This window comes from Strix uralensis, chromosome 15, assembly GCF_047716275.1.
Source record: "Strix uralensis isolate ZFMK-TIS-50842 chromosome 15, bStrUra1, whole genome shotgun sequence".
Classification (NCBI taxonomy): Eukaryota; Metazoa; Chordata; class Aves; order Strigiformes; family Strigidae; genus Strix; species Strix uralensis.
The window spans coordinates 12,650,869-12,677,798 of NC_133986.1; the positions used below are offsets into that span (position 1 = coordinate 12,650,869).

General features: G+C 39.0%; 1 protein-coding gene across 1 annotated transcript; it reads left to right on the forward strand.

Moving 5' to 3' along the window:
* Positions 1 to 1,009: 1,009 nt before the first annotated feature.
* KNL1 (kinetochore scaffold 1) lies at positions 1,010 to 26,685 on the forward strand. The gene is made up of 25 exons (XM_074884886.1): positions 1,010 to 1,075; positions 1,505 to 1,544; positions 1,785 to 1,844; positions 3,392 to 3,453; positions 3,975 to 4,030; positions 4,496 to 4,535; positions 5,654 to 5,691; positions 6,016 to 6,068; positions 7,514 to 12,694; positions 13,469 to 13,613; positions 14,605 to 14,672; positions 14,799 to 14,897; positions 17,389 to 17,504; positions 18,311 to 18,401; positions 19,872 to 19,988; positions 20,611 to 20,698; positions 21,402 to 21,470; positions 21,889 to 21,928; positions 22,042 to 22,143; positions 22,602 to 22,702; positions 22,994 to 23,062; positions 23,208 to 23,317; positions 23,880 to 23,998; positions 25,278 to 25,400; positions 25,511 to 26,685. Exons 1-25 carry the CDS (start codon positions 1,041 to 1,043, stop codon positions 25,614 to 25,616), a joined length of 7,128 nt encoding a protein of 2,375 aa, XP_074740987.1. The 5' UTR covers positions 1,010 to 1,040; the 3' UTR covers positions 25,617 to 26,685.
* The last annotated feature ends 245 nt before the right edge of the window (positions 26,686 to 26,930 follow it).

A 26,930-nucleotide genomic window follows, 5' to 3' on the forward strand; every position in this document is an offset into this window, starting at 1 on the left:
AACATGCAGTGAAGATGGAACAGGTTGTCCAGAGAGGGTTTCCTCTCTGAGGCACTCAGACCTGGAATGGACAGTGTCCTGAGCGACCTGCTTCGAGTGCGGGGGTGGACTACAGCATTTCCAGAGCTCCCTGCAGGCCTGAGAGAGCCCGTGACTCTGTGAAACGCAAAAGCTGAGCACCTCTGCACAGACCTCCCCATTTCTAATTGTAAAACTTCACTGTCAGTTTTACAAATCACTTAATCCTTGCTTAGGCAAGGGGTTCTCTTGCAACATTGCTTGCTGAGGTTTAGCAAGGGGGGAATAAAGTAACGTGATAAGTAATTTGTGTAGTTCTTGATGGAGGGATGCGTGTAGATAAAGATCATCACTGAAATCTAGAAAACTGCATGTATTGATCTTACAGTGTTGATTCTGTGGTACATTTTTTGGGTGGTCTTTGCCAGGTCCATGGGAGACTGAAGTTAAAAGGAGTATTAACCTGGTATTCAAAGCCCTGAATTTTGTTGCAGTTTCCAAGAAATGTCAGGCAATATTAAGTCTGTGTTAGCACTGGCATTCTGCCAGTGTGGGTTAATACGTTTTATCCCCATACACAACTTTTGATAAGTGGTGTAGTTTTCCGTGCTAGTGGGAGTTATTTGCATTGACATAAGATATTCTTGGGGTAGGGGGAGAATTAGTGGTTGAAAAATTGTCTTGTGTGTCAGAGCAAACTAGCAAACTTCGTATTGTAAAAGGTTTGATCACATTTATCTCCAACACTTACCAGAATCTTAGCTTTAAATAAAAGGACGCCTAACCAGTAAGACTCAAACTGTTAGCGCAGTTGTTTTATAATATGATATGTAATAGAAAATGTGGACTTGAGAGGCCTGTTTAACTTCAGTGCGTTCCTGTGACTAGAGAAAGATGGAGAGAAAAATTATAGTATCTAAGGCTAGTATCTAGTTGTGGTTGTATGCAATATTCTTACTGAGTTTCATTAATATTTTTGGATTTCAGTACTGTGTTTTACAGGAAAAGCACATCCTTCAAAAATGGACAAGATTTATGCAGACCCTAACTTGGAAAAGTAAGTTGAAACTTTCTAAGAATTTTATTGTGGTATAAATATTATCATTTAGAGACAAAAATTTTCTTGATCCCTGCAGCATCTCTTGAATGAAATGTGGTTTCCGTTGTGAGGAAGAAGAACAGGGAGTTTCTTGGACTCTGTATAGTATAGGAAAGCTCTGAGGAAGTTTCACATCAGTGGACTGTCCGGAGACTGACTGACCGTGGGGTTGGGAGGGCAGTTTGCTGAATTTTCCAAAGCTTATTTTTGGGAACTAGGGCTGGAATGAATGATCTATGCCAAGCAAGCTTGTTTATTTAATTTCACTCTTGTGAGAATAATTGAGAAATCAATTTATTAACCTTAAAAACATGGCAGTACTGTTCAAGAAATACATCTTGGTTCAAGTTTATGCCCTAATACCTGCTTCCATTTTTTTCCCTCCAGTGATAATACAGAGCACATCAGAGGGAAGCGACTGTCCTCTGTGAGTAACTTAAGACATTTCTCAAAAGAAAACCGTGTGAGTGAGTGAAGGAAAGTAAGGGCAGCTCTAAAGAGGAACTCGTTTTCTCATCATAGTTGAAGAAAAGCATTCCAAAAGCAAAGAATGAGCCTATTAGATTGATATGATTGAGTGGGGCACTGGTGGCTCTTATAAACTCTCTCCAGCCAAGTATCACTTGTAGTTGGAGCTGATCCTCTCAACTGTTATATTTTCTTTTAGATTTTAAAGGCTCCACGAAATCCTCTTGATGATCTGGGAAATGGGAATGAATTGACGCAGGTAGGTCTATTAAGTCCTTTCTTGCCAATGCTCTTAACATCATCGGTTTGCTCCTCAACTTGTCACTGATTAAACTGTGTCTCTAGAATAATGCAGGTGTAAAACTCTTGTAATAACTGCCTGGAGTACCAAATATTATAAGAAATCCATTGAATTTTTCTTATACTCCTACTTTACATCAGAATATTTCTTCTATCAAGAAAAGAGGAATAAACAGAGATTAATAGGCATAACTTGCTCTAGCTGTAGCCCATTTGACTTGAAGTTTGATCCACCAGCATACAAACTGGTACAGTCAGTAAGATGGTTTTACATCTGAAAAAAACCCAGCCTGTCACCTGAAAGAAAAAGCTGAAAAACAAACATTTTCTTCCAGAAATCTGTACAGAATATATTTCATGTTTATAGTGTCTGTTGTTTCTTAGAAATTGTAACTATTGGCCTGTTCAGTTTTGATTTCTTTTTAAATGCCACTTCTACCTAGGATGTGTTCTGTGGACTAATCTTCTAGTTGCATCATATATCTATATGATTTATCTGTTGCTGATTACAGGACTTGAAAACTCATTTTTAGCATATAAGGCTTTCAGTGAAAAAGCCTCTAATAATCTCTTTAGAATATGAAATATGAACCTGAAATATTTATGCACATCTATTTCAAAACTGGGTTAACTATGAAGAGCAGCTCACAGCCTTCATTTAAACTGTGATACCTGTTAACAACGATGGACAGTGCTGCTAACGAGCAATATAAGACTATCATGTACAGTAGTGTGACATCATTCATAACTGTGTGTGTTGCTGACATGATTTAAAAAAAAAAAAAGGTGTTTGATAGGCTTTGTTAGTTGTGTGCATATAATGGGTAGTGCCTGGTGCGTTAATACTTTGTGTTTTCTTAAACAATGACTGTTTCACTGTCCTGAGACTGAGCTATTTAGTCAGGGAAGCTTATTGCAGACAACTGCACAGCAGTGGTATGATGAATTAGCTCTCCAGTCTATGTAATAACAGTGCATCGTTATGTACCTTGTAACATTGCATTAGTGTGATCATGTAGTCAGTGACACCATTTAAACGTTTCAAGAGGAAAATGGTGACTTCGAGTCCTTCATGAATCCTTCCCTTTCTCCCATAAAGACAAATCAGTAGTATTATTTTTTTTCAGCTCTTGTAATGAAAAACTAAAGAAAAAAAAAATCCTGCAACTCTCTTGCTAAGCAGCTACATATATTTTCCCTAGTATGCCAGACAAAAATCCTTACAACTGGTATTCTGCTGCTCGTGTTTGAAACCAGGCAGCTCTCACAATTGATCTTTAGATCCTATTCCTACAAGATGGGTGTCTTTATGTCAGGAGAAGTTGGAGAATTATAAAGTAGTTTAAAGATGTTGGTAAATAGCTCTTGTTGGGCTCATAGATTATTATTTTGAGGGGGTGTGGGGTTTTTGTTTGGTTTTGTGTTTCACGAAAAGCTATGCTTACTGTGGCTTGTGGGATAAGAACAGTTCTCTGTGTATCATAGTGTTGTGTTCTTTATTGTCAGGATCTCAATATAGAAAAACGTAAGAAAAACTCTCGCCGTGTCAGCTTTGCGAACACCATAAAGTAAGTTTGATCTGAAGGATGCGGGTCTACGTCCTTTATTTAAGTATAAAATGGATGCTGTAGGTAATAATCTGGTGCTCCCTAAAATGCAGGCTATAGGAAGTAATCTGGTATCTCCTAAAATTGCTGTGTGCATACGTTTGTGAGTATTCCGTGAAGTCAAACTGGTGACTGTTGTTATATTGAGTTGATTCGGAGCCCTAAGAGAGCCATTATTTATTTTCTCTTCCTAGCTAGAAAAAAACAGTTCAACAAATTTAATGTAATTAGGCATTTTTGTTTCCTATTACATTTTTTAGTGATTTCCATCTTAAGTATGATAATGGCATCTTCCCGTTGAAAAATATGGTTGGGTTCAGTAAACTTCTGGCTTTTGATATCTCATTTCAGAACATACCCCATGTGGGAAAGACTGAAATCAGGGCAGATTTTTTTTTTAATTTTATTTTTTTCTTTGCTTCTAAACAGATGGTCTTGTGTTTTTCAAAAACTGGGTTGTTTTGTGGTTTTTTCTTTCTCAGCTGCCGAGTCTTCCAGCGAGATCTTAAGAATAACACGACAGAAAGAGAAAATACAGGTAAAACTCCTTTCTCTTCTCATGATAGGTTTTGCAGACTATTAGCAACAAGATTTTAGCCTGAATTTAAGAAGTCAGGCCTGTCAGTCGCAAGTAGGGAACAGTATGGGCAGCTGTTTATCATGGACTGGCTGAAACCCATTAGTTACTTGTATTGTGGACCTTGTAGCTCAGAAAAGGAATTATTTTCTTAGACAAAGTGCACCTGGAATAAAGTCTGCCTTGGGGATTTAGATCAAAAGAAGGTTGAGCAGAACATTACATTCACTTTGTCAAAGATTACCTAGGAAGAATCTGGAAAGCTAATGCATTCTCAAGTACTTCGCTTCGCTGGGTTATTGCCTTGAGGAGGCACATCAAGAGTGAGAACTTCAGAACCTTCTTCTCGGTGGAGTTTACTCTTGTCTCTGAATGGTTCGATCATGTTTCTCACATTGTAATATCTAATTTCCTTGCTATTTTTAGAGTGTGCAGCAGATACAGGGAATGATGTCCTGCTTAATCAGTAAGTTTGAAAAAAATTCCTGTGAGTATAGAGTTCTGTCCTGCAAATACATTCCTTCACATGACATGCAACCATCAAAATATTACTCCTCAAAAAAATTCAGCGTGTGTATTTATTTAGATATAAAATTGCTCAGTGCTTTTGATTGGTGAAAGAACGGATACAGCAAAAAAAGCATAAAAAGACTCACAAAAAGACAGCAGTTGCTGAAAAATTGAACAATTATGGCTTGAAACTGCTTCCCTCCAAAGCTGATTCCTTGGGAGTGTTTTCCAAGAAAGAGCTACCAGTTTCCATATTGGATTGACATAGTCTTCGATATTTATTACCATAACTTTTTCCCTCGGAGGCAGACAAAGTGTTAGTCTGGCCTCAAAGTTCTTGTCTAGATAAAACACAATGATGGGATTTTTAAAATTAACTGGTAAGTAAAATAACAGATTTAGACACTTTCTATGTGTGAAGGAGAATTTCTTATGTTTAAAATATATAGCAAGGAAACAGCTTGTGTACAGCTGTAGTTAACTCATGTTTTTAAAGGTACCAACCCAATATAGTAACATTATGTGTGTGTGCACATATAGATGGACAGATAGATATAGATAGATAGATGTATATAAAAGTCAGTACTCTAGCTAAGGTTCCTGGGTCTTGAAAGAGCAACCAATAAAACAGTGGAGAACAGAAGGCATTAAATGTTAGACAGAAAACCACACAAGTTGGACATTGTATCTGGCTTTTTGTTTTACAGAGAAATTATCTCAGGCTTTAGGAACAGACCTTCAGCTTCCCAAAGAGAAGGCAATAACTAAAAGTGGAAGGTCTGAGTTAAAAATAAAGAATTAATCTTTTCTCTTTTTTTACTTGGCACTGAGGAATTAAAATGCCACCTGTGTGTTGAACAATGGCTTGTGGCATGCTAAGATGAGAGAATCTCATGGGGAAATAAGATTGCAGCTCAGATTAGATTATATTGAAGACATATAAGTAGTGTCTGGTATCTGCTGCCCGGTCCCGTGTGAGCTATGCAACAGAATTCTCTGCCTTTGCAGCATATTGCTGAAGCTTTCTGTTTTGAAATCTTTTAACAAACTGTTTACCTAACCCACCTTTTGTAGAAATGAAGAACCTGAAGCTGTTCCGTGTGAGATCACTGGTGAGTTTGGGAATAGATTTATTATATATAAAAAATTACTGATTCCGTTTGAATAATTCTAACATGCCTAGAACATGCCGAGACAACGATCGCATGAACAGGCTTTGTCCCATGCAGCTGTTCACAAGCGTTGTACTGTAGAAGTATGGGTGGCTCTCCCCATGCTGAAGGGAGTACTGAAAAGATTGTTCAGGATATATTTGGGTTTAATTGTACTTACGTACTCAGTGGTATTTGTAAAAGGAGCGCATAGATCTCCAGCTCAGTGGATAAAATAATAAGAACATGGTGCAACAAATGGAGTATTTCCTTTTCTTTTGACAGGGATGAACACTTTGCTTCATGCCCCTATCCAGGCACTGGTGCAGCAGACTGAGGTATACGAAGGCTTTTATTTTTTTTGGTGCTGAAAATATCCGTGTCCAAAATATATTTCAATAATTTGTGTAGTAAAGGTGAAAAATGTAACTCAACTGCCTACAAAATCCTTATATTCACATAAAATTCTTCCAAAAGCTAATCTTCTATATTTTGAAGTATTTTTCTAGTCTCTTAGGCATTATACTGCAGTACTGATACCTCTTGCTTCTAAAATTGCTTGCTAATTTTTCAATACCTGAGCTAGTTCCTCCATTCTTTTCTATTCTTAGCTAAGAATATGCAAAGGAGCTTATGTTTCAGATAGGTCTGGTTAAGCGGTTTTCTCATGTCCCTCCTTGTGTATTTTTCCTTCTGTGGGTAGAATGGATATGCACAAATGTACTCTCTGCTCCTGCTGTTACAAATCTTTAGACAAATTGCAATGATTAGCATGAAAAGGTAACTGAATTTCTTCAGGTGAAGCAAGTGATAAAACACAAAATTCTTAGCTAAGACCTTCACGGGCACAACTGCACAGAAATCCTGAACTGTGTTACACTCCAGTGATGATGATGTGGTGCTGTGTTGTTAAACAAAGCGATTGTCAAAACAAGCTCCCTTACTGCAGCGGCTTCTGACTTTTATGTTGAGTTTAAAGATACGGCTTAAAACCCATTGTTATCTGTTGTTAACAAATTTAAAAAAAAAAAACAAAACAAAACCAGTTAAAACAGTTTGGATGAGAAGGTGTACACCAAGAAGCTATAAAGGTTAGATTGAAACTCTTGTCTCTCCTTCTCTTGGGCAATGTATATGGTTGTGCTTCTTCTAGTATAATTTTATTTCTTTCATTTATAAAATAGCATATGTAATTTGAAGTAAACATGAAGCTGTTCTTTATCAATATAGTCATTATATTTGATAAAATACAGTATTATGTCTTGTTACTGGCCAGTTTTTTCCCCCAGATTTAAAACTGTAAATCCTCTCTATTAAAGAGACTAAAATCTCCCTAGTGGAAAAGTCTTTTAAAGCATCCAACTTGGTGCTGCTGCTTTGGGGCACAAACATGATAAGCTGAGCAAGGTTTTTACCTGCAGTTGAGGGGGAAAAAAGGCAGAAACCACCCTGCAGAGATGTAGAAAATACTGAACCAGAAGACTCATTAATTGTGCCATGCTTACCAAGAAATGTCTTTGCCCAACAGTAAAACTGAGACACATTCTTTTCAAAAAAACCATTTAAATATGATTTGCTCTAATAATCAAGTCATCGTCCTTTCTCTGACTGTGTTACTGCTCATCGAGGAGGACTGAAATCAATACTTTTTTTTTTTTCCAAAAGAAAGATAGACCTATAACCTTAGGACTGCATTAGTTGACTTTTTTAAAAAATAGAATAAACCATTGTATCATTTGTTTAAAGTGTCGGTAACTGTAATTTCATCCTCTTGTTTTTTAAGTGGCATGATACAGACAACGCCATTCAAAGAACAGATAGGCATGATACCACCCTCATCTTCTCAGATGAAAATGAAATGGATATGACAGCTAGTCACACTGCGGTGATTACACGTAACCTGAAAAACAATCAAGCTGACAAAACTGAGAAAATAGATATCACATCGTTTCTGGCTGGGTTAAACTCTACCAATGGAAAGGCAGAAATGAGCAAAGAATTTCGTTTTTTCCCTGACCCTACAAACCATTCGTGCCCATCTTTTGAACAGAAGGAAGATGCTATGACTGTAAAAAAAATAGATTTCAATGAATTTTTGATGAGCCTGAAGTCAAACGAAAAGGCACTTAATCCTGTTGAGGGACCTGAAAAAGAGAATGTTTTTTTTGGTCCTTCACAAGTCTCTGAAGACATGGCACAGTCATCGGTGGAATTTGTGTATTCCCATGAACCGCTGGACACCTGCAATGTAACAAAAGTCTTTAGAGGGCAAGAGGATGGAATGGAAATGACAAAATGCCAGGCGTCTGATGTCAAAGCTATGTTTTCTGGTATTTGTGAAGTTCCACCAGAGCAGTTCCTGCGTGCAGATGTTACTGAGGCATTTGTAGATGATGGAATGGATATGACAACCAGTCACACTGCAAAAATGTCTTTTCCCTTCTCTGGTGTCAGGAATCAAAGTCGAAACTTCGGAAAGGATTTCCCATCCACAGAGTTAGATAATTCTGTGGTAAAGAGAGCATCTAACCAGCACTTAATTGTTCAGCATGACCCTCAACTTTGTACAGACAAAAAACTAGTAAATGTTGAAGACAGACGAGATCCTCCAGTGCCACGGACTGTTAAGCAAGAGGCCAGAACCATGTCTGCCATCCCAGGGTCCATTTCTTCCGAGACTGTCTTCCGAGGTGATAAAACTGTTGTTTTTTCTAAATGTGATGACATGGAAATTACTGACAATTATACAGATGTAATCTGTAATGACAGTACCAAAGAAATGAACAGTTCATGTCATAAAACTTTTGAAAAGCCAGTAAATACAAACTCTTTGCTAGCAGAAAACAGACATCTGGCACATGGTGGTAGGGATGTTACAAAGAGTCTAACAGTTTTAGATAATCGAGCTGTGTCATATAAAAATAGTGCACTTGAACTATCTTTGGGCTCAGATGAACAAATCAAAAAGGTGACCCAAGATCCTGGGACTGCTTCGGTGAACGTTGGGTTTGATTCATGTACAAATTCAGGGTCTGCTGGTGTTCCCATGAGTAGACTTCAGCACAGACCAGCAAACTCTCAACTTGTTTCTCTGCCAGGTGAGAGGACGGTAATATTCTCCGGAGAAGATATGGACTTGACTAAAACCTGTGTTGTTGTGGGTGATGGAAAGAACGTTGAAAATGAATCTCCTGCTGGAGTGTTCACCTCTGCCCCCTGCAAACCTCACTTTCTTGATAACAGATCTACATCTCCCAGCTGGAATGAACAGGCAAAAATGGAATTAACTAAATGCCATGCCATTGTCATTGATGATCAAAGCAATGGGATAACTGCAGAAGCAAAACAAATGTGTTGTAAAATAATTCCAAGAAAGAATCAGAACAAAAATGTCAGTGAAGTTGCAAATTCTTTAGATATGGACAAGGAAAATCTGGAGGTGATCACTATCAATGGGAATATTAAAAGAAGCCAGGCTATAGAAATGAGTACTAAAGATGTTGAGGTGAGAATGGTTGATAAGAACCTTGGAAAAACAAACTTCCAAGCAAGCGGTCCAGGTTCCTGTGCAAAGAGTGTGTGTTCATTACAGGAGCAAAAGAGAGAAGTCCCTGAAAATACTGTCACCAACACCTGTGCGTTCGTCTCTTTGCGAAGTCAAAAAGTTGGAATGTTTCAGCCTTTGGGAAAAACCCTTCCAAACACTTCAGTTTGCTGCACAAATGACAAAGAGGACATGTTTTCAGATGATGAAAACATGGACATAACCAAAATTCATCCTGCTGCTTTTGATGTTGCTCCTGTTAATACAATACAGGAATATGAGAATAATCATAATGAAAATAATACAATATCCAAGCAGCTGCAAAACCAGACTTTCCAGTTTTCTGGTAGTTCTGGTGTAGATATCGCAAGTCAGACTGCAGCAATAAAATGTGAGGACTTGAAAATGAACACAAGTAAGCAAACTGCTACACCTTTGGCTCCAAATAGTTCATTTATTTCCAGTAATGAGCTTGCTCCCTCTGGAATGAAAGGAAACAAACAACTTGGAACAGTATTAGGAAGAAATGCAGACTGCCAGAACTCAGAGAGGCAAGAGAAAACCCACACTATGAAGGCAGTAACCAAAGTATTGCCAACTCGAGTAGATTCTGAGAGAGATTTCTCAATTGGTAAAACAGTTTATTCAGAAGAAGATTTGAAATGTACTCACTCAGTCGATGGCCTGCAGGTGAGGGGTGCTGGAGAGCCGTTACTCTCCAGGACGTCTGAACCACCTGAGGGAAGTTCCCAATTGCCTTTGTTTTCAGAAAAGTCAGTTGTGTTTCCCTCTGGTGAAAACATGGACTTGACTGGAAACTGTGTGGTAATGGTTCCCGATTACAACATCAGTGCTGTTCTATCAGAAAGAAGAGCCGTACCTGGATACCTTGATCAAGACGAAAATAAAATAATGCCCTTAAAAGGGGTCGTGATGACAAGAAATAGTCAGGAGCAGCCTGTGTGCCGTGTGTACTCCTTGGCATCTGGCAAGAAAACGTTCACCACGAGTGCTTTAAAACGTTTGCCTCTTGCAGATGAGCAAACTACCATCTTTTCAGAAGATGCTGATATGGACATCACCAGAAGTCATACAGTTTCAGCAGACAAAGTAATTTTGCAGCGTGAAAGTTCAAATGATGACACATGCTTAATTTCTGGAGATAAAACTTGTGTTTTTACCTACAATGATGACATGGAAATAAGTAGACTTGATACTGTTGTAATTGATAAATGTATGGAAAAGGCTGTATCTCAGGGGATGCTTAACATGGCTAAGAGGACTGGAAGGAAAAGCTTGAAGGGAACAACAGGGGAAAAGACTGTTTTATTCTCACTGAGTGATGTGAATAATGACATGGAGATCACAGAGAGCCATACAGCTGCAATAGGTCATGAAATTGTCTCACAGAATGAGGGCGGTCTTTGTTCTTCCTCTTCAGCTCATCCTGTTAAAACTGTTACGTTCACAAGTAGCCAGGCTGATGTGGACATCACCAAGTCTTGCTCTGCTGATAAAATAACCGTCAAAGTTGTATGTGATGATAAACCAAACTTGGGTAAAGAGACTGGACAGCAAGTGCCTTCCAATAGTGAAGCTACGGTGCTTGCTGTGGATGATATGGACATCACCAGAACCCGTAATGGAGCTTTGGAAGAAAATCCTCTGCAAGGAGGGCAACCCAATCGGTCTGTTCCTTTAACTTCCACTGTTATGTTTGCGAGTTACCAGGCTGACATGGAAATGACCAGTGGATTAAACCTGCCTGCTTCAGGTAGCAAAACCATCATTTTTACTTCGGCTGAGGAGATGGAGATCACTGCAACTCCTACAGCTGTATTAAGTGGGGAAATGGATGTACAGGCCAGAGAGTCCATTCCAGCCATTTCTGCAGCTCCTGCTGATAAAACCATTGTGTTTACGCACAACCAAGATGATATGGAAATAACTGCATCCCATACTACTGCTCTTAATAACAATATTAATGGCTTTGAGAACCAGGAACTGTCACATAAAAGCACTCGGCAACCAGACTTGCATAGTGCGTCGTTGTCTTCTTGCAGAGAGGAAGGAGATTCCCCGCGTACAAAAGACCTGAATGGTGAATATCATACAAAATCTGAGGATAAGCCCAGCCTTCCCTCTGCTTCGTCAGCCTCAGAGTCTCCTAATGAGCAAGGAGCTATCAAAGTCCCCAGTAGCACACCACCAGATTCCGTTTATTCTGTCTCCCTTCCAGAAGAGACTGTGGATGTGCGGGCACCACAGGATCTTGACCTTCCCATGGATAATTCTGTCCCTGTAAACAGTCAGCAGGATCTCATACCTCCAGAAAACCTCAACTCAAAGGGAGAATCTTTCAAGCTTCCAAGTAATGGGCCCATGGGTCACAGTGAAGAAAGTGGTGATTTGGTACCCCGTGTTTCACTTCCCATCCAGCAGTCAGATTCTTTGGAGGGTTCTCCAGATGCATGTAGTACTCAGAGAAACCAGGTATTGAAGGATGATTCATCTAGACATGAAGATTTAGCTACAGATTTAGGCTTGGCTGGAGCAAGCCTTATTCCAGTTTCTAACAAGGAATTAAAGGAGAATGAAGGGCTGTCAGCCGAAGGGGAGACACCTCCAAACCACTTTCAGATAAACTCTGAACAAACTAAGCCACCTTTGGTCAGTCCAAGAGACCACATAGGTCCCACTCTTGCACCTGAATTATCAGGTATTTTAAATGTTTGTTCAAAACTGAAAAATATGAGAAGGAAATCTACAGTTCTCTCTGTTTCTGAAACTGCTTTTTCTGATGAGTTGCCCAAACCATCAACTCAGTCAGAGGATAGCTTGAGGTTAGGAAAAGATACTGTAAATGAACCAAATAATTTATTTTATACCAAAGAGCAGGAGAACACATGTCTTGAATCTGGAGCTGCTCCCATAGATGCGAATTTAGGCGTGGCACTGAAGGATAAATATCAAGGAATAAATGTCCCTCTAGGTATATTCCGGCCTAAATTACCAAACAGAAGAAATCCTTCTGTTTCTAGTGTGCAAGACATAAATGCAAAATCTTTAGACAAAGGAGAAGCACCAGTTTCAGAAGTAACTGTAAACGCTGGTGAAACCCCAGGTAACAACAGGCCTAGTAGGCAGAACTTCAGCCCTTCTCAGTTTATAGCAGAAGAATTTCTTCCTGTCTGCCTAGAAGAAATGGATTCAAATGAATCTGTAAGCTCGGAACTCATGGAAAATGCTTGCCATGAGATAAGCAAAAACCAAATCTTCCACACTGAAAAGAATCAATTCGAAGAGACAAGAACTTGCAACACAAAAAGGGCTTTGGAACAAGATGAGGAGGGTCTTCAAAGTCCAAAGAAGGTCAAGAGGGATGGAAACTTGGGTGGCGAGGCCTCTCAAGACTTGCAGGTGAGCCAAATCACTCATCATAAGGATACAGTGAACACTAACAGGACTTTTGTTTACATGCTGGGGCACAAGCAGATCTATGGGTAGGTTTTCTTATTGCTCTTAACCACCAGTTTGCTGTCATTTTGCTGTGTCATCCCCTGTATTTTTCATTGCTTTGCCAAAATAGAAGAATCAGGTTGATGTGTGTAAGTTTCCTGAACTCTGCAAAACAGACAGAATAAGGGATATCCAGTTTTCAGTCATCCTCTCCATAGTACCCTTGTAATCCTTTCTTGACTAAATACTCTTAGTCCTCTGAACTAAACTATTTGCTAGCTGTTTCTTAGGTACAATGATAGAGTAAGGCCTGAAGCAATTATTTAAGATACAGACATGGATGTTTAGTTTAAATTTGCTTTTTTATAGCAGCACAAATTGCAATTTGATCAAGAAAATCTGTGCAAATATGGAACATTCATCCATCTGACCTTAAAAATAAGTTTGTAATCATCAGTAGAAACTTTCTAGTTCCAAAAGCTGGAAAAGTGTGCTGTGGTGGCTGCTGCTTTGATTGAGAAATGAATGGAGGATTTTGCAGCTTTACTTCCTATATGTCATTGTAGACAATGGCTTAACAAGCCAAACACTGGTTTGGCACACTGATTAGATATAAAGTGTGCTGATACTAAACATGGAACAATTCTGCATGTCAAGAAACAGCTACAATAAACTCCTGATGGACTTATATTGTTTCATATAACTCTTTTTTTTTTTTTAACTTGCTAATATTAGGTTACTTTTGGTGCTGTGTGTCAAAGCCAAGAAGAAGTTCATGAAGGTGAAGATCCTCCAAATCTATCGGCTAAAAGCCCTGACTGTACTCATGCCAGCACCAGCAGCTCTCTGGACTCTGTTAAGGCTGACACAGAACTAACAAGTAAGGCTTCCTCTGTGGTAATGGTCTCAAACCTTGTGTTCCCACTTAATCAAGGAAGAGCCCCACTCGTAGAATATATTTCATTTGGGAAAGGCCTTGAATGCTGTGTCACAGCTTCCCACTCAGCCAGTCTGCTTTTAAGTTCTGGCAAAGAGTCCAAGCTGCTCAAGGAAAACTGAGATGGGGAAAAAAAAGGAGCAGAATTTAAGTACAGCTTTATTCTCAAGGGCAGGTTGGGCTGATGAGGCAGTTTAGTTACCTTAGCACAGAGCAAAGCCCCATCATAAACTCTGCTGGCCCCGAGATGATTTTAAACTGGTTCCATGCAGAATGAGTCTGCATGTGTCAGCACTGCGCTCTTGGAAAAAGACTCCTCGGAGTGCATTGCAGGGACAGGCTCCAAGCAGACTCAGCCCCCAGGTTTAATTAGCTCTTGCTAATTAGCTGATAGCTAACAATGAGGCAGAAATCTGCCAATCATATGATAAGTGATATCTTGCCTCTATTTACAAAACCAATTCCAGTTTTGGCCTCCTGCAGCTGTGAGAGAGCATGAGCCTTATCCAGTAGAAGCCAGGCTCTCTTCTGAGTGAGAAACCAGCCCATGTTGGCTCAGAACTTGAATGCCATGTTTTTACCTTGAAAGCTTGTCTCTGTCTCCATAGGATGCCCTCTGCGAACTGGCTGGAGTCTCTTGCTCAGTTTTATTACTTTTTTAGTATGTTACATATGGCTTTCCTCCCATAGAAGAGTGAACTCTGTCATTTCATTACCGCTCTGACACAGATTTTATTTTACATTAGATTCTTAATCCAATCCTCCTTATTTGTCCCAAGTAGTTGTTTCCTCATTCAGCACTGGAAACACACATCAAGGTCAAACTCCACATTAAAATTGCTTTTTTTCTAGAGCTAATGAGCTTAGGTTCATATTTCCGTAAGAATATTATTAACCCCAGCAATATCCCTCGCCTTTTTTTTGTCTTGGCTAGTTCAGCGAAGCAGTCAGATGGAGTCTCAGCTTCTCACAGACAGCATTTGTGAAGATAACTTACGGGAGGTATGTAAAGAGCTGAAAGATGCTGACTTCTCATCCGAACAGGAAAAATACTTGTGTGCGTATATGCAAGTGAGCATTCCTTCTTGAAAAATGTACTTATCTCTACATTTTTCCTAATCTTTACAGAAATTTCAGAATGGTGCTATCACAGTTGGGGAGTTTTTTACGCTTCTTCAAGTCCATGTTCCGATTCAGAAGCCCCGCCATAGCCATCTTCCAGCCACTGTGAGTGTCTGTCTTTGGATATGTGGAATACAATTGACCTTAAATTATATTCATTTGTCTTTTTTTCAATTTTTATTAACTAACCAGTCTGTATTAAAGACCTTTAAATGAGTTAAGCCAGAAGTCAGTTCCACCTTGACAAGCGCGTTAGACACCGCATACTTCCTCTCCTCTCTTTCTTGTTCACCTAAATAAGTCTGATGCTTGTTTTTCTCAGTACTGAAAAACAGATTTCAATCTCTTTAAGAAATACCATATATTCAGGATTATCTGTTCTTGGATAAATATGGTAATTCTTGCTTTTTAAACTTGTTTTAAGGATGATAAGTTTGAAAGTAAGAATTAGAAGCTCAGTCTAACCTTTTCACTTTATCTTCTTACTATGTACATCAGCCACTGAAATCAGAATCCTGAAGCGCTACTCAGCCGCCTACTACCTGTTCTACTCTCTTCATAAGTGCTTCACCATGACATTACTACTCCTTATTTCTTCCCCTTCAGTCTGTCTTGCTGAACCCAGTTTCAGCATCCTCATCCTGAAAGGTTTCTGCTGAATTTTTGCAGACATGGGAACCACCTTTTTTTTGCTTGCAGACAAGTACCACTCACTGGGAGCAACTTGATGCTGAACAAGGCAATACTCTTGGATGATTTGCAATCATCCTGAACAAGGCCTTGTCATTTGTTTTCCGTAAAGGCACCTTATTTTCATATCTAAGCTTTCTTAAGACTGGTGTTTCAGAGTTGGTTAACTGTACACATTTGTGTAGCCAACTGGATTTCTAACTGGGTGCTGGGGCCGATCTCTGTTACCTGCCTGGATTTCACAAATAGTCTTTGTGTAATGAAATAGTGTGAATGAGCTGCGTAGTTTTCTGTATGTAGGCGTTACACTGACATGGAAAAGCTTCAAGTTTCATAAACAGAAAGTTTGTTTGTAAGATTGCAATGCTTAGCTTTTATTTAATAAAGTATATGGGGATTTAGTTCAAATGCTTCCGTTTCCTGCTGCTTACTGCAGTTTCAACTGGCATGGTGAAGGATGCACTGGGGCAATGGAAAAGCCCTCCTGGAAAGTGGAAAACCTTAGCAGTGTCTGCATAATTTTGACACTGGCTTGGGAGTTTCTTCTATGCCAGTACTTATTCTAGAGTGCTGGAGAATTTTTCAGTAGTCTGTTCAGTGTTAAATAAGGTCTAATGAGATTTGATCTTCCTTCTTTCAAATGGGTGGCATGACACCTGTTTTGGTAGGAATTTTTAATGTGTAAGAGTGAAGTAGTTACTGTGTATGAAAAGGTGTGGTCAAGATCAGACTCTTCACATGGAAAGTGGTGTAGCTGTGAAAATTCTTTACTTGTGAAATTCATTCTAGTACTTTGGTTTAGTTGAAAAGCAGTTCCTGTATAACCAAGTCTTACTGCTGTAAGATGTCATGGTGTCAGGGCAAACGTGTCAGTAGAACAGTCACATTAGGAATTTAGATTTCTCAGAAATAAGGACTGCAGCTGTGGACCTTGTTTTGTTAGTCTGCAGAAAGTCAGTGCACACACCTGCTTTGATGTTTGGGACACACGTGGTGGTGTGGAGTTGTGCCTTTCTTCACTGCCTCATTGCTGACTGAATAAAATTTCTGTGTCAACTTACCAAGCGCAAGTAAAAAGTCTGTTTTAAAGTTCTTTAGAACTGTTATGACAAAAGAATGAAAACTGATTAAAAAGAATCATAACTAAGTTAATATAATTTGTATTGATTAAATTGCTTCTTTTATGACTTTTAAATCTTTTCCATTTTTATTTAAAATGCTGTACTATCTTAGTTACAGTTTAGTTTACACATTCAGTTTGCAATTTTATTCATACTGAGCTGTGTCTAAATATTCATCAGGCTTGCAAAACTCTGCTACTATTCCTTAGTGACTGATCTCTGATAAAAACCAAACACCACCCCACCCACCACACCCCGCCAAAAGCCTCTGAAAGCTTTCTTCAAAGGGGTGGAATTAATGTCAATTATTTATGTGCTTCAATATACAGGTAGCTTGCTGAAATACCCCCATCATATTTATTTGATGTGCCTAAGCCATGTTGAAAACTGGGAACTTTGATTCTTAAACAAGCATAGCTGTCTTGGTTTATTCTAGAGCACTCTTGTTACCAGGATAACACACGCATGTTTTTCAAGTCTTCATCTGAAAGGAAGTTGACCTCTTTCAATTTTTATTTTTTTTTGTTGAGGTCTAGCGTGAAGGCCTATGTCTCAAAAGTGAGGAAACATGGGGCATAAAAGAGGAACGAGCAATCAGAGTATATGACTAACTTGTCTCAGAATGCAATAGGACAAGTCCAGAATGAAAACAATCATTTAAAAACAGTGAAGCTTCCAGGCCTTTTGCTGGTTTCTGTACATGAATTGATTAGAAGTTACTGTTTCTGAAAAATATCCATATTTTTTTCTTTTTCTTCACAATTTTTCCCTCCGTTTTTCCCCAGTGTGCAGCCAGTGCACCACCTACTCCAGAAGACCTCATGTACAGCCAATATATTTATCGTCCCAAGCTGCGTATTTATGAAGAAGATTGCCAGGCCCTTTCTCAGATGATAGAGGAGTAAGTGTTTTTTCAGTCACAGAATATATTAGTAATTTTATTTTTTCAGCTCTGGTTGCATGCAAAATGGCCTGAAGAAAGTTAATACATTACATATGGGAAAAATAAAAAATGATAGTTAACCTACATTATGCGGGTAGACAGTCTGTTAAAGATTTAGATTGGTCTGGGGCTAACTCTTGGGGAGAAGTTGTGGTTATGAAGATAATTAAAGTTTGGTTTTCCTCAAGTAATTTATCTTTTACTAATAGAGTGTTTCAGTTGCACATCAGAAGAGTTAGAGGAAAACTTTTTAAATTGTATCAAAAATGATCAAACATAGAAAGCGGCATTGTAACAGGTTACGATCTGTTGTTTGTTCCAATCTCTCAGTGTTTACTGGACTGAAATACAGTTCTCATGATTTATTTTCTGATCTGAAGGACGCTTCTGGTCTGATTCATTATGCCTTTTACAATTGGTGTGCAAAATCAAGTTTTATGATAAAATTCAAAATCAGTAGTAAGATTTCCCAGCCTGATTAGCACCACTTCCCATTTCTTTGGCTCTCTAGCTGTCTGTCTCCTGTCGACCAGCCCTCAACAAAAAGACTATAGGAAATGAACTTTGGTTATGTGCTAGAGTGTAACAAGCATGGCCCCCGTTTCATCAAGGGTCTCTCCAAGATGTAAGACCCAACTAAATGGAAATGTAAATATTTTCATGTTTTAATTAGAAAGGGGGATGAACTGTATACACACCAATGTGCTGCTTTATGTGTTTGGTGCAGTTGCAACATTCTTTCAACTTTTTTTTCCACATTTCAGATTAAAACCTTATGCAAATGTCCAGGATCAACTCCTGGTGAATGTGAATAAGAGTTTGTGGGAAGTAATGAGAACCTGCTCTGATGAAGAGGTAATACTGCATAAAGAGATACTGTTGTTTCTTATAATGAAGAAGTAAGGTTAATTTATGTATTCAAATAAAACAAGAACCAGAATGGTCACAGAATAACAGGAGGCAGGTAGGTGATACAAGGCAAATTATTTTACTGAATGGAAAACTGCTATGAGAACTTCTGATATGTCAGACAAATGCAAGGATATGTGCCCTTTAAAATGTATTAAAGGGAATATGTTGCTATAAAGCAGAAAAACTTGATAATTCAAGTTGATAATTCAGGTTAGTTGAGGGCAGAAAAGAGAAGAGAAACTTCAGATGGGCCTAAGCACACAGTGGAATTTTGGAAGAAAAAAATGAATGGCTCTTACTGTTAGAGACTCTGCTTCATTGGTCCATTAACTTACATGCTTATTTAGTTCAGAAAGAGGTGATGTTGCAAGACATATAATGAACAGAAAATGTGTCATTACACAAAAATAAAACTGCATACAGGAGTTGGAGTGCAACAATGGTGTCGGAAGCCAGAACAAAAGATGAGGCCAGAGGGTATTTAAAGGAGAATGCTAATGATAATGGGCACAAGAAAGCATGCCAAAGACATCTGCATTTAAAAACCAGAAGCATTATAAAAGTATCCCAGCCAGAATTGAGAAGGTAGATTGAAAGATTCTGTTTTCCTGGTTCTAATGCCAAGAATAAGGATCTATTCAATGAAAATAGTCAAAACTGATAAAAGACAGTCTTTTTCATAGTTCATCATTAGATTGATACAGGATATCACTGAGGCTAGGTTATTAACTAGATTCAGGTAGAATTATACTTACAGACAATGAAAGCACCTAGAACCCTTAGCTAAGAATAACAAATCTGAAAGTTTATTAAGCAAATCTCTACACACTACGATTAGAATGATACCACCTAGTGGAAACAAGCAGATGGCAAACATGGTAGGAAAAAGCTTTTTTAACATTCCTCTGCAGCTTCTGGATTGACAGCTGTCAGAGAAAACATTGAACTGCATAGTCTGTAGCTATGTTCATTAAAACGGGTTTTAAGTTGACTTGCTGTGGTTTGGGTTCTGCCTGGGCTTCCGTGAGCATTTCGGTTGGCCTCCCTAACCATAATGGGGCACGTGTTGTAAACACACCTTCAGACCCCGGGGATGAGCGACATCCGATCTGCTTAATGAAGGTGCTCTGGGTTTTGGTACAAGCATCTCTTTGGCTATTTGTGCGGCTCCCTGTTTGAGTAAAGATCTTGTCAGATCTTTGCAACAAAAATCAGCTACTTTAGTAGGCGACTGTACTTGAGTTAACAGGGACTGTCCAGTCTTGATTTAATTTGCAAGTGTTATGTAATACTGCTACTAGAGAAATGGGATATTGGGGGGAGCAGAGAAGGAACAGTCTAACAGGTCAATTGAACAATCTTTTGTTGCACGTTCCCATTTGCTTTCTCTTCTGCATTATCCATTCATTGCAGCTGAAGACCTTTGGAGCAGAGTTGAACAAAATGAAATCCTATTTCACCAAGGAGAGTAAAATCTTGGCTCACAATGAGAAAGTGACATTGTACAGCAAATTGCTGCAGAGCGCGCAGGTAACGTGCCACAAGGCTGCAGAAGTTTAGCTTTAAAAAAGGGAACTTCTACCATATTTTGTCTGTCTTTGACTGTCAAGTGTAGGAGCCTAATTATTATGTGTAAGCATGCATTCTCTTGAAAGTTTTGTTCATATAAATGTACTTCCCTTTTATTTATACACAAATATAAACCACATTGGGAGAGTGACTTTCTTGCACTTACACTGTAGGAAACTTCTGCCTAAGGGTTTTGGCAATTAAAGTAACAGGGTGAAAAATGGGAGTATTAAAGGAAATGCCATCAAATATTAGCTCTTTGTACTGCAGTAATGTCAGTATTAGTAACTAACAAGGAAATACAGAAGTAACACATTGTGATAGGTATCAGAAATTTGTCAATGTTAAAAGCTCTAGGAATTTATTTTCATGTCTTATCCCTTCATAAGAAAAGTCATTAGGAAGATACGTCATTAAGTATCTAGTACTTTCTTATGCATGGCTACTGCCTTAGTGTTTGTCAGTCTGCCTCTTCGTTCTAATGACAGATTCTTTAATTAGTTTCTTAGCAAGCAAAGATCCACGTGGTGGTCCCAGCTTTTTAAAAAATGTCATTGACTTGAGTACAATTTTCCCATCTTAGGAACAACATGGAAAGCTACAGTCCCAAATGGAAGAGATGGATGAATTGCTGAAGGAGGCAGAGAGCTGTCTTGTTGCTCTGGAAGCAGGTATGTGTTTCTAAACCAGTGGCCAATATGCTGATTTCTCTATTTTTCTGCAGAGCTGCTGTTTAAATGGTCAGTTCAAGATTCTGTGTTTGGTGGTTGCTTTGAATTTTACAATTCCTTTGTTACAAGTATTTGCTAGGCCTAAATGCCTTCATTTGTGTCTGCAAACTTGGGGGAATCACACCTCGTGTGAAGACTAGGAGTACATCTGTGCTGAGGTACAGAACTAGAATTGTAGCCTATGAGCAGGTCAGCAAGCCGGCCAGGTCTGGTAGCGGTAGCGGTCCGGCTGCTGGCAGCAAAACTTGCCAGCGATCCTGCAGGCAGGCACCGCTCAGCTTTGCACTCCGGGACGGATCAAAACGTGTTCAGCTGTGCTCACACAAGCTGCAGCCCGTCCTTGGCACTGCTGTGTAAGGGTGCTCTGTGTATTGGCACTTCTTTTCTTCTCACTGAGTTTTCTTCCAAAGCCTTAAGTAGAACTCAAATTGCACAGCAGCAGCTTTGAAACAATGCGATAAAAGGAGTTTTCCTTGTTATGTGTTCCTTTGTGAGGTTTTTGGTAGATACCCTTCCGGCTTTTTGTATGGTTTTCATAATTAGCTTTGAAATACTAAGATTTATAGAACCCACAGCCAAATATAATGGAACCTACATATTGAATCTGAGAGTTCTACAGAGTTCTGATACTTCTTTCCCATAGATTCTGACTGGGAAGAATCAGAAGCAGACTGCAGCGATGAAATGGCAGAAGGGAAGAACCTAGAGGAAGGTAATGGTACCAGCTGCATGGCACTTCTTGGTTTGTTTTTTAAATTCTGGAGAGGGTGATTCTCAACCCCCACCCTGATATGTAACTCTGATATGGATGCAGACACTACTGTTTTCTTTTCCCTATTGGATATAGCTAATTACACATATGTTCAAGTACGAAAATGACTGGTTTTCCCCTGGAAAAATTGAGTTTAGAACTTGGTATGGTGTGACTTGAAGAGTGTGTGCTGGCTATCGTATTCAGCACTTTAATCGTTCAATAATTACTACCCTTTGTTGACTGCGTATCTGTATCCTGGTAGGAGTAGCAGCCATCAAGCGGAGACCTCTCATGTTGTTAAGAACAGTGACTGCACAGGAAGTTAGGGATTTCTTTGCTGCTCTTTTCTCTCATAGCTTTTTTCCCCTTCTCTTAGAATTGGAAAGCCTCAAAGCCCAAGAAGAGGCACTTCAAAGGTAAGATGCCAAAGAGGATCTAGACGGTAAATAACGTGTACATCCAGGTTTTAGAGGGTTGGTGGTTTTTTAACCAGTATGCTCCACCTCACGTGGTTGGTTTGTCTCTGCAGAGAACTGTCAGATCTGGAGGCTCAGAATGAACAAATGCTTGTCCAGATGAACCAGCTAAAGGAAGAAGAAAAAAGCTGCCAGGAACTCGTGGAGAAATACGAGTAAGGAAAAGACCTTCAGGCTTTATTTTTATCAGCTAGTTCTGAGGCCTCATATCCATAAACAAATGTGTTTGGGTTTGGTTTTCCTTGTTATTTGATTTGGGAAATCTCTGGATGCCCATCTCCTCGCAGCCTGGGATGAGCAGGAAAGCCTCGGTGACCTTCCCTGTGCGATGCACTATTTTTCTGTTAACAACGTTGCAGTGATACTCTACATTCAGTCTTTCTATATCCAACTTTCCTCCAGTTCCAAAATGAACGTTTATGTAAAATGAATGGTGGTATGCTTGCGTTCCCAACAGATTCTTCCGTTCTGTTGGAAAGTGAAAATTTTGTTGGTATACTATGTGGTAATAGCTTCAACTGCACTTAATAACTCTGATCTTTGTCTCTCAGATAATTGTGTTGGTTGGTTGGTTGAAACTTAGGGTGATGGTGTTTTTTCCCTCCCATTTTAGCTTCACTGAGTGGGAGATTACTGAATGGCGTGAACAGCAGGCAGTCTTTAATTTTCTTTATGATTCTATTGAACTCACAGTTGTGTTCGGACCCCCAATAGGTAAGTTGTGAAATTGGTTGGTTTCAGTTTTATGAATTTGAAAGGTTAAATAGTTACATAATAGAAACCTAAAGTTTCTACATTTGTGAAGATCTGCTAAAAGGAAATAGAAAATGTATTACAGCAGAAGTGTGTAAGTCGTGAGGTGTTTCTGAATATGTTTGTCAGTGCTTTCTATGAAAAATCAGAGAAGTATGTGATGAATGGCTATTTCTGAAGGAGAAGAGCTGTAACTCCAGAACTAAGTATGGAAATAACTATTGTTTGGGTTTTTTTTCTTTTCCTTCTCAGATGGTGATGTTTTTGGTGAAGATCCTTCCAGAAAGATAGTTAGCCTGAACTTTGAATCTCTCTTGGATGGTAAGATTTTTCAAGTAGCTTGAAAGTAGCTGCCCTGATAGTCTGCTCTTGAGAAGCCATCTGTAAATTTGTGGTTTATCTGCTAATGCATTACTATACGGCTTTTAAAAGATTTCTGGCAACGTGTTTTTCTTTTGCATTACAGAGGAAAAAGCTCCACCCTCCTCATGTTTAGTCCAAAGACTCATCTTCCAGTTTATTGAAAGTCAGGGATGCTGGCAGGAAAAGTGTCCCACACTGTACTACTTGCCCCAGGTAACGTTCCAGGAACGCCTGTAAGACTCTGGAAAAACATTAAATCTTTTCTGTCACAGAGAATAGGGCTGATACTGAGAACAAAAGCACCTTAATGAATGCTTCAGCAATGCCAATCAAAATCTACTTCATGGGTATTCTGAGATGTACCTGTCCCGGAAGGCAAGAGTCCTAAAAGCTGTGGTTTCTTCCTTGTTTGCTGCATTAATGTCTGCCTGTCTTAGGGATTTCCTAAAATCCTTTTCTTTTCTGCGAGTAGAAATTAAAGAATTGAACTGAATGCCATTCTGCTTCCTAAAGAATTAATAATTTAAACTGCCAAGCCAGACTTTGTGTTCCTGCATGTCTGTGTGCCCTGTTGACAAAGCTGAAGGGAGAAACTTAGGGCAAAGAATATGTATTTGTTGTTATACTTGTACAATTTCATTTTCACATCCAAACTGAGATAGCAGTTAAACTACTTTCTTTTTTGTATACTTTCTAGGATAAACTGCATTTTCAAGTGTCGCATAGTTTACCAGCCTGAGTGCCAATGTGATTGCTTTTCTGATCGCCCACTTAGGTTCTTCATGACGTCTCTTTGGTGGTGAGTCGCTGCAGGATCTTAGGAGAGGAGATTGAATTTCTGGAGAGATGGGGTGGAAAATTTAATCTTCTGAAGACAGCTATCAGTGACACAAAGTGAGTAACTTCAGATGGAGTTTGCATCAGTCCTTCGGAGAGTGTTATTAAAATAGTGGTGTAAAATCTCAGTTTCAAGAAAACCAAATTGGAAGGATTTCAGTGTTTTGTTCCTGATTATCTAGAGACAATCTAATTTATTTTAATACAATTGCACTGTAATATTCAAATGCATGGAAATGACACTGTTCTTGGAGTCAGCCACTTCCTTACTATCATATAACCTCTCCTTCCTTGCCGCTTTCCTCTTTGACTTGACTCTCTCACTTAAAGCTTTAGGCCAGAGTGTAGCAATGCAAAGGAAAAAGAGCCGAGTTTACCTGTAGCTTAGTGCTTTGTTTCCTGTAATCTTCTATTTGCTTCAGTCAAGCAGAGTCAGTCGTTGAAGGATGAATGCACTTAAACTAAAGTTTTTCTTTAGTTTTCATTTTCTCATAGTACTTCCCAATTTTGTGGTGTGTCCCAGTGCAACAAGATAAATACTACTTCACCTTATCCTTAACTAAGACGTGCCCCATTAAGCCTGCTCTGCGTGCCTTGATGCTGTTCCCATTGGTTATTCTAAAGGTAGCACCCTTTGCAAGAGTGGGGTTCTACTGCACACCAAAAATCCCATAAAAGCTGTATTTAGTTAAGTCACCAAAACAGATGCAAGGGCAGCCTGTGCTCAGGAAGTTGCAAATGGTGGGAGATTTATGTGGAAAAGACCTGTATTAGCTATCCCAAAGCATCTGCTTCCTGGGCATTGAGTCCTTGGTGATGGCCTTACCCATATTTACAATAAAATTCAACTCTGGCCTTCCTGCATGTTGTCACAGACAAGAGTACTGTGCTAGATACAAATCTGGCCTGATTTAAATAGGGTTGGATTCATGAAACAATCTTAGAATTATGGAATTTTGAGGAAAATCAGTCCTACTTAAAACTTCAGAAAACTTTAGCTACCTAGAAATATTTTATGTTAACTAGAAAACATGTTCTATTATTACTCTATATTGTCCCATAATTTTTGAAAGGTTCTGTGAATTATGTGTGTATTAACTTTTTCTGTGAGGGAAGTTGGGGGTTTGTATTCTAACTCAGTGTTAGAGTGCTGATAGTATTAGAGTGGAAAGGTTCTTTTAACCTTATTTATGATGTTACTGTTAGTCTATACTGGAACATTTTAGAAGTTACTGAGCTTGTTGCATCAGTTACAACATCTGGAACCTAATTCAAAGGCAGTAGCAGTACATTTGAATATTTTGTATTGATCTCTTTGTGTTTATTTCGCATACAGAGTGAAGCTTTTGTTCTCCGCTTCCACAGTTTTTGCAAAGTTTGAGGTGACCCTGTCTCTATCAGCCAACTACCCATCTGCTTCACTGCCTTTTACTGTCCAAAACCAAATTGGGAATATTGGGTGAGTTGAACAGAAAGAACCACTCCATTTGAGTTAAGATTCAAAGCTGGGGATGGGGAATTAAATGCTCCATATCCTCTCAAACACATGTGATAATTTATCTTTCCCAGGGAGGAGGAAGTTTCTGCTGTTCTCTCCAGTGTACCAGTTGGTTACCACTATCTGCGGAGAATAGTCAGCTTGATTCATCAGAATTTGCTCCAGGATCCCAGATGATTCTCTAGATCCACATGCAGGACTGGTGAAGTCGGACTGGACACTCTTTGATTTTAGTCTTGTAAGAATTCGAGCCGTCTCTGACTAGAACAGGAGTGCTGTTAGCTGGTCAGCTCTTTAGTGACTGTGTCTAATAATTGCCTGATATCCAGGATGCTTGGTGTAGGCCACAAGTTTGTACAAAAACAGAGGTGTCTAAAGAGGAGAAGGAAGAATTTCTTTTGTCTTTTATAAATCCAGTCTGCCTTTTATCTTCTTTCAGTCACCGGTGGTCTTGGCCTCCTTGTATATATAGTCCTTCCTAGTATGGATATTCTTCTGACAGAGCATGTTAGTTTTGTTCTGGGTTGATTCACAGAGCTCTCGTATAAAGCAATGATGAATATTTTCCAAATTAACATGACTGGAATTTACTTTCACTATCATTACTTCCCTACTGCGTACCATTTCACATATCATATCACATTTGACTTTTATCAGTTTCCTGGAACCCTTCCCAAAACACAGAAACTGTAGTCCTGCTTCCGATTAACCAAAAAACCTGTAGTAATTAACCAGGTCGCCAAAGTCAGAAATACTTTTGTCATGAAGACTTAAGATCCCTGTGCTTGGCAACAGACTCAGAGCCATCAGGTTCCCTCTGTGTGATCCTCTCCAGCTACAAGTTTGTTCTGAGATTCGGTGTCTGTCCAGCACCACCTGCCCCACGGTTCTGGGACCTTGTCAGAGTCTGTAATGCATTAGAACTTTAGCGAGAAGACTGAGCCATTTAAATGTAGGAGGAATGGGTAATATCATTGGTGCAGTCTAGATTGCTTTTGTATATATTTTGTATATTATGTAGGTTGAGCTTTGGAACTGATCTAACCCCGACTGAGTGTATCGTGTAGAAGTGCCTCCTGTCTCTCAGCTGGCCATTCCGTAGGCAGATGCAAATTTTTGTATCTCTGTAAAATATGTTGAATTTAAAACTCATTTTCATGTGTTTAAGTACTTATATATTTTTGTCATTTTACAAATTTTCCTTCTATTTGGAAGGTGGGAGTTCATTAAACATTTGAATTATTGCTCTTCCTTCTTCAAGTTGTGAATATTGGCGGCTCTATTTAAACTTGTGACTGAAAATTTGCCTACTGCCATTGAAATAACTTTGTTAGCTATTTGGGAGGACTTTTCATAATATGAACTTGTTTGTTGAATGGTTTTTTGCCTTGCATTTCCTAGTGTTAGCTTTCTGTGGCCTGGTTTTCACAGATTTTTTTTTTTTTTTTTTTTTTGTAATTAGGAAAATAGTGCCTAAGTTGCAAATGATTT